Source organism: Nerophis ophidion, linkage group LG02, assembly GCF_033978795.1.
Source record: "Nerophis ophidion isolate RoL-2023_Sa linkage group LG02, RoL_Noph_v1.0, whole genome shotgun sequence".
Taxonomy (NCBI): domain Eukaryota; kingdom Metazoa; phylum Chordata; class Actinopteri; order Syngnathiformes; family Syngnathidae; genus Nerophis; species Nerophis ophidion.
In genome coordinates, this window is record NC_084612.1 from 26,804,700 (window position 1) to 26,818,584 (window position 13,885).

At 39.8% G+C, this 13,885-nt stretch overlaps 1 protein-coding gene and 1 long non-coding RNA gene across 3 annotated transcripts in view; one reads left to right on the top strand and one right to left on the bottom strand.

Annotated features, from left to right (window-relative positions):
- The window catches only part of elp4 (elongator acetyltransferase complex subunit 4), a 159,475-nt gene that overhangs the window by 31,286 nt on the left and 114,304 nt on the right, over window positions 1-13,885 (top strand). For both annotated transcript variants that reach the window (XM_061880366.1, XM_061880357.1), the window contains exons 4-6: window positions 7,224-7,358; window positions 10,180-10,316; window positions 12,491-12,575. In XM_061880366.1, coding sequence (XP_061736350.1) covers window positions 7,224-7,358; window positions 10,180-10,316; window positions 12,491-12,575 — 357 coding nt within the window. The remainder of the gene's footprint in view (window positions 1-7,223; window positions 7,359-10,179; window positions 10,317-12,490; window positions 12,576-13,885) is intronic.
- The window catches only part of LOC133538698 (uncharacterized), a 28,923-nt gene that overhangs the window by 1,275 nt on the left and 13,763 nt on the right, over window positions 1-13,885 (bottom strand). Inside the window, exons 2-3 of the long non-coding RNA XR_009803085.1 lie at window positions 4,628-4,728; window positions 4,294-4,370 (exon numbers count right to left, since the gene is read on the bottom strand). This is a non-coding gene — a long non-coding RNA (uncharacterized LOC133538698). The remainder of the gene's footprint in view (window positions 1-4,293; window positions 4,371-4,627; window positions 4,729-13,885) is intronic.

Here is a 13,885-nt window from a genome sequence, read left to right on the forward strand (position 1 = left end):
ATGAATTTATTATGGGTCTATTAAAAATGTGCCCAAATCTGCTGGGTCAAAAGTATACATACAGCAACGTTAATCTTTGTTTACATGTCCCTTAATTCTAGCCTGATTTAGCCATTCCTTTAGATTAGATTAGATAGTACTTTATTTATTCCGTCAGGAGAGTTCCTTAAGGAAAATTACAATTTTCAGCACAACCCCATTCAAGATCAGACAAACATTACAGGGAGACAGAACAGGATCGCTGACGGGTCTGCCGGCTTCCAGCGCCCCTTACAAAAAAGATGACATACAGGTAAACAGGGGGGGGGATGGGAGAAAAGAATAGAAGATTAAAATAAAAAAAATAAAAAATAAAAAAATAAAAATAAAAATCGGTCTTAGCCTGGGCCCTGGAGTGGGGGTGCAGACTGAGGCCAAGGGAAAAAAAAACAAAAAAAAAAAAACAACAACTCATAGCCATAGTACACATCCCTCTTACATGTGTGTAAGAGGGAAACATCAAAGAATACAGAGGACATTAAAGACATTAAAGCAGCAGATACAACCAGACACTTCTACATACAGCTATGAATAAAAAGTAAAATAAAAATATACACTGTGGTGGCCTCTGCGGTGTTTCACGCCATTGTCCGCTGGGGAGGAGTGAGCATGGCCAGAGACAGAAGCAGACCCAAAGCAACCAAGACAGCCGACTCCACTCTCGGCCAATGTCCAGTCCGCATGGATGAGCGAGGATACTTCCAAGGTGACTGAGGTGTCCGACACCTGCTCACCCAGTCGAGACACCGCGAAGCCTCTCCGTCCCAGCGCTCAGTGCTAGCTTTTGATGTGATTTTGGGGTCATTGTCCTGTTGGAACACCCAAGACCCAACCTCCGGGCAGATGATTTTGGGTTATCCTGAAGAATATGGAGGTAATCCTCCTTTGTCATTGTCCCATTTACTCTATAAAGCACCAGTTCCGTTGGCAGCAAAACAGGCCTTGAGCATAATGCTACCACCACCATGCTTGACGGTAGGAATGGTGTTCCCATGATTAAAGGCCTCACCTTTTCTCCTCCAAACATATTGCTGGGTGTTGGGGCAAACAGCTACATTTTTGATTCATCGGACATCACATGGACAAAGATAAGACCTTCTGGAGGAAAGTTCTGTGGTCAGGACAACCTAAAACCAACAGCCCGGAGGTTGTGTATTGGGCGCAGTTGGGTGTTGACCTTAAACACACGTCAAAAGTGGTAAAGGAATGGCTAAATCAGGCTAAAATAAAGGTTTTAGAATGGCCTTCCCAAAGTCCTAGCTTAAACGTGTGGACAATGCTGAAGAATCAAGTCCATGTCAGAAAACCAACAAATGTAGCTAAAATGCACCAATTTTGTCAAGAGGAGTGGTCAAAAATGTTACCAGGAGCTTGCCAGAAGCTTGTGGATGGCTACCAAAAGCGCTTTATAGCATTGAAACTTACCAAGGGACATGTCACCAAATATTAACATTGCTGTATGTATACTTTTGACCCAGCAGATTTGGTCACATTTTCAGTAGACTCATAATACTTCATGAATATTTTTGTGACCAACAAGAATGTGCTCCAATCACTCTATCACAAAATGGTAAGAGTTGTAGAAATTATTGGAAACTCAAGACAAGCATGACATTATGTTCTTTACACGTGTGTGTGTAGACATTTGACCACGACTGTGTATATATAAATATATATATATATGTATGTATGTATGTATACATATATATATATATCGATGTCAAATTATTAAAATATTTAGCTGCAGTTAATCGTAGTTTGTTCATAGTTATCTCATAAGTATTCAACAAATATATATTATAAGACAAATATAATTTTGCATCATTAATAAGTTTACCCTACATGGATAATTTTCAAGTCTTTATTATAATGACTTGACTATTAGTTTGCTTTAATGAAATGTTATTTTAAAAGTTATGCTTTTTAAACAGCTCAACACAAATAGTACATAAACAAATACAGCAGTGCGTTGGTGTTTTGCCAGATAATTTTTTTTGTAAGAATATAGCATTTTTATTCCTGTTTTAGGAGCACATGCATTCAAAAGAGGAACTATAGTTCCATGTGTAGACACCAGTTTTGACAAATTATTAACACAAAATGTGGATTGGTATGCTCATGGTATGATTGTCAATAATGTTTGGTAATGTACAAACCCCAAAACCAGTGAAGTTGGCTTTTTGTGTAAATCGTAAATAAAAACAGAATACAATGATTTGCAAATCCTTTTCAACCTATATTCAATTGAATAGATACTTAACGTTGGAACTGGAAATCTTTGTTTTGTTTTTTTTTGTAAATATTAGCTCATTTGGATTTTCATGCCTGCAAAACAGTTTTAAATAAGATGGGTCAAGTTGCAAAGACTGAGAAAGTTGAGGAATGCTCGTCAAACACTTATTTGGAACATCCCACAGGTAAACAGGCTAATTGGTAACAGGTGGGTGCCATGATTGGGTATAAAAGCAGCTTCCATGAAATGTTCAGTCATTCATAAATGAGGATGGGGCGAGTGTCACCACTTTCTGAACAAATGTGTGAGCAAATTGTCAAACAGTTTAAGAACAAAATTTCTCAAAGAGCTATTGCAAGGAATTTAGGTATTTCACCATCTAAGGTCTGTAATATCATCAAAAGGTTCAGAGAATCTGGAGAAATCACTGCCGGTAACATTGAATGCCCGTGACCTTGAACCCTTCAGGCAGTACTGCATCAAAAACCGACATCAGTGTGTAAAGGATATCACCACGTGGGTTCAGGAACACTTCAGTAAATCACTGTCAGTAACTACAGTTTGTCGCTACATATGTAAGTGCAAGTTAAAACTATACCATGCAAAACAAAAGCCATTATTCAACAACACCCAGAAATGCCACCTGCTTCGCTGGGCCTGAGCTCATCTATGATGGACTGATGCAAAGGGGAAAAGTGTTCTGTAGTCTGGCGAGTCCACATTTCAAATTGTTTTTGGAAATTGTGGACGTCGTGTCCTCCGGAACAAAGAGGAAAAGAACAATTTGGATTGTTATTGGTGAAGACTTCAAAAGCCAGCATCTTTGATGGTATTAGTGACCAATGCATGGGTAACTTACACATCTGTAAAGGCACCATTCATGCTGAGCGATACATACAAGTTTTGGAGCAACATATATTGCCATACAAGCAACGTTATCATGGACGCCCCTGCTTATTGCAGCAAAGCAATAAAAGGAAAGGCCATGTAACACAGTGGTAACAATGCCCCTGTGCCAACTTTTTTGCAATGTGTTGCTGCCATTAAATTCTAAATTAATGATTATTTACAAAAAAAAATAAGTTTCTCAGTTTGTACATAAAATATCTTGTTTTTGCAGTGTTTTCAATTGAGTTTAAGTTAAAAAGGATGTTCAAATCATTGTATTTTGGTTATATTAAAGAATTACACAGCGTGCCAACTTCACTGGTTTTTGGTTTTATAGTCTGTTATATTTCTACTTGAATAAACGCTTCTGATATTCTGTACATTACATGTTATACATGTTAAAGGTATTCATATCTCTGTTTGTTTTATTTTTCTATATTTATTAACAAAATGTAATATTCTGCTTGAACAATATGTAATTGAGGACTATCAATCAGAACAGGTTTTAAAGAAGATACACTTTATCTTTATCTGCCATAAAACATTTATTTCGATAGAAATATCACAGATTACATTACAAAACAGCTTTGACAAGCATGATCATAATGTAAGAAATGTTTTGTTTTGTTAAGTGTTAGATCGGATGTGTTGCGTAGCGCTGTTATTGTTAAAACGGAAGTGTGTGATTGGTAGTAGAGGAGGTGTTTTGGCATGTTTTGATGAAAGACTCAGATTTAAAAGTCACTCTCGACTTACTGTCTACCGTCTATTTTTCTGCTGAGCTTTTATTCAATCATACTAAAGCAGCTAACAATCTACATTTTATGTTATCAATGCGCTCAGCTGTAATGTCAACACGAGCGTGCAGCTCCATCTCTGTAAGTGGCAAAGTGCGCCAGCAGGCGTTCGCTCTAGTAATGTAGACTCACAGCGATCGAAGATAAAATGGTTAAAGGAACTTTCATTTAACGTGCTATTATTGTGTTAACTTTGACAACTGTAATATATATTTAATATGTAATGCTGACTGATTTGTCTAATAACAGCTGTATGACTTTTCTTCAAATGTACTGGTTTGCGGCACATAGGCTCCACAAGGGAAACTGCTCTCGCCTTAACTGTTCACACTATACCTCAGACTTCAGGCTCGACTCCAACCGCAGCCATCTGCAGAAGGGCTCGGATGACTCTGCAGTGGTGGGATGTGTGTCTGAGAGGAGCAAGCAGGAATACCGAGAAGTCATTACAGGCTTGGTCGACAAATGTTCACGTAATCACCTGCACTTGAACACCAGTAGGACAAAATAGCTTGTGATTGACTTCCAGCTCCACCACCCACACCGGTGAACATCCAGGGATCAGACATAGAAATAGTGGAATTCATTTAAATAATTGTGTGTTTACCTCTATGATAAACCGGACGGTACTCACAATTCAAACACTTTGTACAAGAAGGGTTTAAGTTACCTTCACCACTCCAGGACAGTCTGTTCCTTCAGGGTGTGTGGGTCACTATGCACTCCTTATGACACTGTGGTAGCTTCTGCAGTGTTCTATGCCATCGTTTGCTGGGGTGGGGACAGCACAGTCAGAAATAGTAAGAGACTTAAAGCCCTACTGAAATGAGATTTTCTTATTTAAACGGGGATAGCAGGTCCATTCTATGTGCCATACTTGACATTTCGCGATATTGCCATATTTTTGCTGAAAGGATTTAGTAGAGAACATCGACGATAAAGTTTGCACCTTTTGTCGCTAATAAAAAAGTGTTGCCTGTACCGGAAGTAGCAGACAATGTGCGTGTGACGTCACGGGTTGTGGAGCTCCTCACATCCTCACATTGTTTACAATCATAGCCACCAGCAACGAGAGCGATTCGGACTGAGAAATCGACAATTTTCCCATTAATTTGAGCGAGGATGAAAGATTCAGGGATGAGGATAGTGAGAGTGAAGGACTAGAGAAAAAATATATAAATACATTTAAAAAAAGGCGAGTGTAGTGAGAGCGATTCAGATGTCATTAGACACATTTACTGGGATAATTATAGAAAATCCCTTATCTGCTTATTGTGTTACTAGTGTTTTAGTGAGATTATATGGTACCTAAAGGACGGAGCGGTGTGGCCACAGGTGTGTTGACTGCCAGTGTCTCCGTTGGGAGGAGGTAAGAGAGTCTGCAGCTGCAGGAGGACGCAAGCTCCGCTCATGTCTACGGTGAGAGCCGACTTATTAGCACAATTTTCTCACCGAAACCTGCCGGTTGACATGTGGTCGGGAACCATGTTTGCTTGACTGCTCTGTTCCATAGCAAAAGTTCACCTTCGGGAATGTAAACATGGAAACACCGGCTGTGTTTGTGTAGCTATAGGCAGCTGCAATACACCGCTTCCCACCTAATCTTTCTTCTTTGACTCCTCCATTATTATTTGAACAAATTGCAAAATATTCAGCAATACATATGTCCAGAATACTGTGTAATTATGCGATTAAAGCAGACTACTTATAGCTTGGATCGGGCTGGAAAAAAATGTCCGCTACATTTCGAGACGTCACGCGCACACGTCATCATACGCGTCATCATACCGACGTTTTCAACAGGATACTTCGCGCGAAATTTAAAATTGCAATTCAGTAAACTAAAAAGGCTGTATTGGCATGTGTTGCAATGTTAAGATTTCATCATTGATATATAAACTGTCAGACTGTGTGGTCAGTAGTAGTAAGTTTCAGTAGGCCTTTAATAAACTGATTAAGAGAGCCGACTCAGTCGTAGGCTGCCCACTAGACAGCATTGAGGAGGTGGCCGACACTGTGGAGGCCCTTAGTAGCTCCGTCTGCATTTGACTGTAACATCCACAGTGCAAGAAGGAGCGCTATCACAAGTCTTTTCTACCCAAGACTTTATAACGCACTTCTGTGATAACTGTCATCTTTTGCTTGTTGTGCAATACGAATGTAAAGATAGTGTTTTCTGTTTTATTTACAAACCCCGTTTCCATATAAGTTGAAAAATTGTGTTTGATGTAAATATAAACGGAATACAATGATTTGCAAATCATTTTATTTCTGTCAGTCTACCCCAGGGCAGCCGTGGCTACTGATGTAGCTTACCACCACCAGGTGTGAATGAATGTTCAGTCCCACTTCTCTGTGAGCGCTTTGAGTGTCTAGAAAAGCGCGTTATAAATGTAAGTTATTATTATTATTATTATTATTATTTTCAACCCATATTCAGTTGAATATACTAGAAAGACAACATATTTGATGTTAAAACTGATAAACCTTTTTTTTTTTTGCAAATAATCATTAACTTTACAATTTGATGCCACCAACACGTGACAAAGAAGTTGGGAGAGGTGGCAATACATACTGATAAAGTTGAGGAATGCTCATCAAACACTTATTAGGAACATCCCACGGGTGTGCATATTCAATTGAATATGGGTTGAAAATGATTTGCAAATCATTTTATTCCGTTTATATTTACATCTAACACAATTTCCCAACTCATATGGAAACATGGTTTGTACTTCTTTGTCTCATTTTTTCAACCAAAAATACTTTGCTCTTATTAGGGGGTACTTGAATTTAAAAAAATATTCACAGGGGGTACATCACTGAAAAAAGGTTGAGAACCACTGCGCTACGCTAACTGGCGGTGGGGAAAGCTGCATCAAATTATTGTTTAAAGAGTCTGAATACTTATGTACATGGGATTTTTAAGTATTCCATTTTTTTATAAATTTGCAAAAAATGCTACATTTCTGTTTTCATCCGTCAAGATTGGGTGCTGAGTGTCCAGGAATGGGAAATTAAATTAACTTTTTTTACTTTAATAAATGGCTGCAATTAAACAAAGTAAGAGTGAAACTTATTCCCTTACCCACTGTATACATTTTATCCTATCAATTAGACAGTATTTGTTAATGATCTAAACATAAAATAACGAAAGGTTAGTAGTTCTACATAAATAGACAAACCGTAACTGAGTAAAATATATTTGTTGGATGTGAATCAAGGATGTTTCAAAATGATTAAATACACTTACTCTTTGTGTGCAGGAACTTCCTGATCCTATCTTGGATGATGTTGCCATGTATAAACCAGTAGAACAACCAAGACTATCATGTGACCCTCAAGATAGTTTAGATGCCATGAAGATTGCGTGGCGTTATCAGAATCTCCCAAAAGTGCAGGTAATCAGGTGCCCTCTTGTTTGTCTATTTTATTGCAGCTGCAAACTTTCTGTTATTGTCCAAGGTGAAATTGTATTTATGATTTTATGAGAAAAAATGCATTGACTCTTTGGTCATAGTGATTTTGCAATTGTCTCCACCACTAAATCCATCAGCCTTCTAAATTTCTTTGTAAAGTGAATGAGGCCTCAGCCTTTCTTTTCAGAGCTGTACCAGATTACTCACACTTAGCCTGGCAATAGGTAGGCTTTTCACTAGTCTCCAACCCTCATATACGCACGCCTGAACCCCTGCTTAGCCTGGGAAACAAGGGTACTTTGCAGGCTGTGCATTGACATGTCTGCTCGCTCAACCCTACGACCCAGACCTGCGCCTCTGTCTTCTCCCAAATCCCTGCCTTTCCCCCTGCTAGGGTCGGCAGCTCTACACTCTTTCTTCCGCTTTGAGTCGAGTGACCCTCCCCTTCTACTTCTCTGCGCTCTACGTCCTTTTGGTCTATAATCCATATCGCTATGTGGATTAACAGCACACAGTGTGTCCCAGGGGATCCTCTCCTTCTTTCTCTCGCCCTGGAAACTTCTTTATTTCTGTGTCCTTTCTTCACCTCTTCCCCTACCCCTGTAAAATCGTCTTTACAAACCACTGGTAAGCCCCAGCACCGGATTTGCATCCCAAATTCACCCACAGAGTCAACGCTTACTTTCCCCTTACACACAGCTCTCCCGGCATTGCCTACTGTGTCTCTCTACCAATGAAGACATCAGATCAAAGGTGAGGCCGTCAGGGCGGGGTTAGAACGCTAAGCGGGTTGCCCAGCTCACAAAAAGAAGATGAGCCCCTGACCCCCCCTACCCTGCTGACCCCATCGTCCCGCTAGGAGAAGGACACACCGGGGGCCCTAATCCAGATTAGGAGTAGATTAAGGTTGCCTCTAACAATGGAATCCCTAGTTTCACTCAGAGAGAGGAGCTCAAACTCTCTCTTTCAGCTGCAGGAAAACATCCGCCTTCCCCTGCGTCCCCGACATGTTTTCTTTCACAGCCAGAAGTGGACATTTATGTGAAGAAATGATTAAGACTGTGATCGTAGTGGTTGTTTAACTTCTCTGATGTGGGAATGTCAAGGAATGACCCATAAACAATGCAATTGCATTACAATAGTGTTGTTGAGCAACCTCAAATAACATTTGACATAAACAAATATGATTGTTCTCTCCTTCGATATCGGTAAAAAAAAACAGTTGAAAGAAGGTTTGGCTCGGTACTGATAAATGGGGATTGTTGCGCTTGATCCCTCTTTGAAATGCTGAATTAATGAACCTCCGTTTCCATAGGAAGTAGAAGAGTTTCACCAGAGCAATTACAATCTTTTTTGTACGTGTTTGTGTATTGGAAAGCTTTTGCAACTGCAGAAGATAGCAACTATGATAAACTACCGTATGTTTCGGACTATAAGGCACACTTTAAATTCTTAAATTTTCTTAAAAATGGACATTGCACCATGTAACTCTGTGTGCCGCCTGCAAAGACATTAATTCTGGTTTTGCTTACCAACTTTGAAGCCATTGTATTTAGTACATGGTATAATGATAAGTGTGACCATTAGATGGCAGTCACACATAAGATATATATGTGGATTGCAAGTTGATGCCTAGTCAATAAATTAGACTTATAAGGCAAGCCCACAACTTTGATGTTTTATTTCGAATATAGAACATTACAAACGTCTCTCAAAAGTATGTCAAAATGTTTTAGTATGACTTTGGTAAACTACAAAGCCGCATCACCATGAATTTGATTTACGTGGACCCCGACTTAAACAAAGATAGGATAGGATAGGATAGGATAGGATAGGTCTATATTGTCATTGCACAAGTACAACGAAACTTTGTTTTTAGCACAAACCTGTTCAAGATTACAAAAAAACAGTGTACAGGGTTACAGAACAAGAACGCTGATGGTTGAAAAACTTATTCGGGTGTTACTATTCAGTGGTCAATTGTACGGAATATGTACTGTACTGTGCAATCTACTAATAAAAGTTTCAATCAATCAATCATTCGCTTCATGGATTGTCGGCACATTACGGCTACTAGTCTGGCGTACTGTGTTTCAACAAACGGGTGTTATAATGGAAAGACTCCAAAATGGCACCTATTGGAAGACATATTATCTGGCGTTTTGTTGCGCAGTATTATGCAAAACCAACTTGTCTTACCTATTGCTTCCTGCCGATGTGTATTTGAGATCTGCAATAATCACATACTTTTGCACGTGTCTGCCATTGTAGTCCACGCCGATGACGTAGTCAATAAACTCACACTTTTTCTCCATCCTCTTGTTGTAGGGCATTCATCCCCCGCTCTTGCCATTTCTATTACAAAGTAGCGTACAGTTGTAACTTATATCCGCTAAAAACTACTGGTACAACAAAGATGATGAGGAGAAGACGCTGTCAAAGTGGAGCCATGTAAATAAGACAGCCCACAAAATTAAAATCCTAAAGAGATGATGAGAAAGGGACTTGAAAACGGTCTGTAAAACATTAACTATGTAAAATGTTTACCGAAGAACCACCATTACATGTTATGTAGACCACAAGGAAGTGTTTTAAATGTAGAAAAAAAAAATCACAATATGACCCCTTTTAATTCGCCTTTTGTATGAATATAGACCTGAATAGACCCCCTCATCGTCAGTGCGCCTAATGATCCAGGGCGACCTATGGTCCAAAAAATACAGTACTTTTTGTACTATCAAATGTTTTCTACATGTATGAAAATAATAGTACTCCTATTTATAAAAGCACGTTACCTCCTCAGAGTGCCCTCGCATCCTCATCTCGGTTCGGCCACTACTATGATGTTTCCAAGACAATGGAGCCAGAAATCCGCCAGGCAGCCAAGTGCCACCACTTTTACCTCGCAGAACATCCGAGCCAGTCAACAGCCACACACAGGTAAAACAACACGACATCCTACAAAGAACACTTACAAACCAATGAGACACCGGCCTGAGAACACTAGCACAATACTGTCGACAAAATGCATTTACCCCACTCAGACATAGCCACAGAGCATTAGTAAGCAAGCATGGCATTGTTTGCAGAGAATGACCAAATTAATAATGTCAGCAGACTAAAGTAATAAGGTTTTTTACCAGCAGGCCAAAAACGTTGTTTAGATTTAAAGATTATTGTGTACCAAAGCAAAATGATTTCCACACACTAATTTGCTTTGTATTAATGCCTTTTTAGCAGCTGATAGAAATGAATATAAATCTGGTTTAAGTAGCTTTGCCATTGGCCTAAAAGGTTCAGCCTCTTGGAGAAGTTGTGTATGCCTATTCAAATAAGGGTCGTGTTTACTCAGCGACTGTTTGATTTCGCCCGCGTTGAGTGTACTTAGGGTTCAGAGGTCATGCAGACTCTTTACTTAGAGAGTGCTGCTGAGCACACAAGGGCACACGAAGAGGCACACTCACTCTCTGGGTAAATACAGCAATCTGGAGTACAGAGGACGGGGTTAGGCTTTATAAAAGCCCTCTTTATTTCAGCAAACACTGTTAAACAGAGCACCAGTGCAAATACATTAAATGTTGTGGTCACCCAGTTGATCCATACACTCCGTAGTTACAGAATTGCACTATACATTGATATTATAACTGCAAAATATTCTCAATAGTTACGTGTTGTCTTTGGGGCATTTTAGTAGATTTGATCTTCGAGATATTTAAACAGCAGGAAGCTACACCTGCACAGCACCATTGTGCCCACAGCTCCGCCCCATAACTGACACACATACATTGACCCACACAAACACTCAGCACATCACACACACACACACACACACACACACACACACACACACATACACACACACACACACACACACACACACACACACACACGTACCAGACTAACTCTTAGCAGGCTTCTCCCCTTTGCACGTGTCCACAGCCCCATGTTGCTACCCTAGCTGTTAAATTGCTCCATTTCACTTGAAGGCATAATTGGCACCAATTGCTCTCTAGGTGATACAGATCCTGTTGTTTAAGACTAAGCATCCCCCTTCTCCCACCCCCACTTCATTTCCCTCAATGAAAGAGGAACATTGAGATAAAGAAGCTTCCCTTCGTATGATCCTAATTAGCCAATGTGCTAGCCCCTGTAGCTAACCACCTATAGACCTTATTGGTACCTGAATGAGGAGTGCTCAGTAGGGGCGTCTGACATACAATGACGTCCTACACAATGGCTGCCAAGCAGAGGCAACCTTTCACTCAAGGGCTTGTCAAGCCGTCCTCCTAACCCCCTACCTCTGAGCAGGGGCATGGGGCAGAGAGGCCTGTGAGAGTAGGTGTCCCTCTTTCACTAAAACCAGCTCTATCATTAGCCCCAGCGGGGTCATGAGGAACCATTGTTGCAATGAATAAATGAAATGGAGTACATAGATATACTTGGCACAAGTGTAATCGACACAAGTGTGTATTAGTGTTCCTAATGCGGGTCTATTGGTGTGCGACCCATCTATGTGTATCAGCCTGCGGGTCAAATTGATAACTGACACTGCAGCCCACTGTGACTCCACTGTGAACAGTGGTCATTAAAATGGCAGGGCGTTCTTAAGTGGAGGCTCTTGTGTAAAAAGACGGGGTTAACATTCCCATTGGCCATCCAATAGGCAGAAAGTGAGTTCAGTCCATGGTAGTTCATGTGCTTTTTCAGTGGTGCAGATGCTACTCCTGACTAAACGCCAAAATGCTGTCCCCTGTTAGTTTTAGATATCAGCATATGCACGTCTCATCCGTCTGTTTTGTCTGTGTGTCTAGGCACGATCAGAACCTCGGGGGAGCTGACAGAGAACCAGTCATGTTGTAATTTAATCAAGCAAATAAATTAATTGGATCTCTTGATATGGATCGTCTGTCTGCTTCAGTGGCTCCAAAAAAGCACAGTCAGGAGCATGCTGCAATCATAGCGGATTAGGCCACTGCACTGATAGGCTTGGCCCAGTTTTATCAAGATGGTGTCAATTAACAAAAGCTCCCACATTCAAAGTACCACTTTTTACTGTGTTTCTTTGGTTCATTTCCTCCATTATGTATACTTTCTTGTCCACACTGTCCTCCTAGTCTCATGCTTCACTCCTACTCTGCCTTGCTGAAGTCCATTGAGGAGGTCATAAACAGGGAAGGCTTCCAAGTTGCAGAACCCATGGTAAGTGTCAGAAATGAAATATTTAACAATAGACAGTGACTAATATTTTAAAAGTCACTTCTCAAATCTGCAAACAAAAGATCTGTACTTTTAAATGTTTTAGTAAATTTTTGGGGAATATAGCGCAACCTGCAAAGCTGTATGGCAAGTGTGCAATTACTGTGATATCAGTTGATTGTACTCCCATATCTGAGCCGATAAAAAAGTAAATTAATCAAAGTCAATTTTTGTTCACATTGCTCTGTCTGTGTGTGTTGGTTTTCGTCGTCTGTTGCTTTAAAACAGGGTTCCAGAGGGTTCACTCTGGCCATTCCTCTCAGCAGCTGAGAATGTTTTTTCAATAACAGAACTAAATGAAGGGAGTGAATCGTCTTGTCAGTCATCCACAATTTTTGTCTTTTTGAGTACGGGTGGGACTGATAGCTTACGACAGCGACAGACCTTGCTTGTCGCAACTCGCTTGTTGCAACTCGCTTGTTAGAAGCACCGCAAGGTAACACAATTTGGAGGAAAACAGACAATTGCCAAGCCAAATGTTTCAAACCGAGTGATAAGATGAGATATTTTGTTGGAGAGCAATGACACAATTTTTCCAACTGGGAAAACACACTGCACTTGAATATTTTTAGTATTTATTGAAGTGCTCTTTTTGCTGAAAGAGATTGACAGTCAATTTAATTTTCATTATTTAATTACTTATTGAGGGTAATCAAAAGTTCTGACCTTTCAATTAAAAATATTTATGCTATTGAAAAATACAAGTTTATTGCATTTAAAAGGGTTACATGCATCATTATTTTTCTATACTATGGCAACGTTAGTCCTTAGTTTAATCTCAAAGCTTAAAATAATATTGTTTAGTGATAATGATATGTAGTACAATATATTGTCCAGCAAAATTTGTTTTCAGCTTGTGTGCTACTATACAATCCGTAGTGTGTAATGTGGTAATAAAATATAGAGGGTCAAAAATGTATATGTGTTTTCATTTTAGTTAGATGTTATACCTCTTTGTACTTAGATTCAGTTTACTAAATGTTTTAAAAAAATATTTTTACCTCATAATTGGTGTTGGGGGGCTTTTGAGACAACTGGGACATTAGTGGCAGCAGGACTGTGAGTCTGGCTGGTAATTAGTTTATGGTTCCAGGCTTATTTTCACCTATATTGTCAGCCTCTTGTCCTTGGCTTGACTTTACTGGCACTGTTCCCCAATGTTTCTATAGACTAAACTATAGGAGTTAAGTTTGAGCTCTCCTCCTGATGTCGCCATAGCAATGGTCATGTTACCGAAGTTACCCCCTACCGTG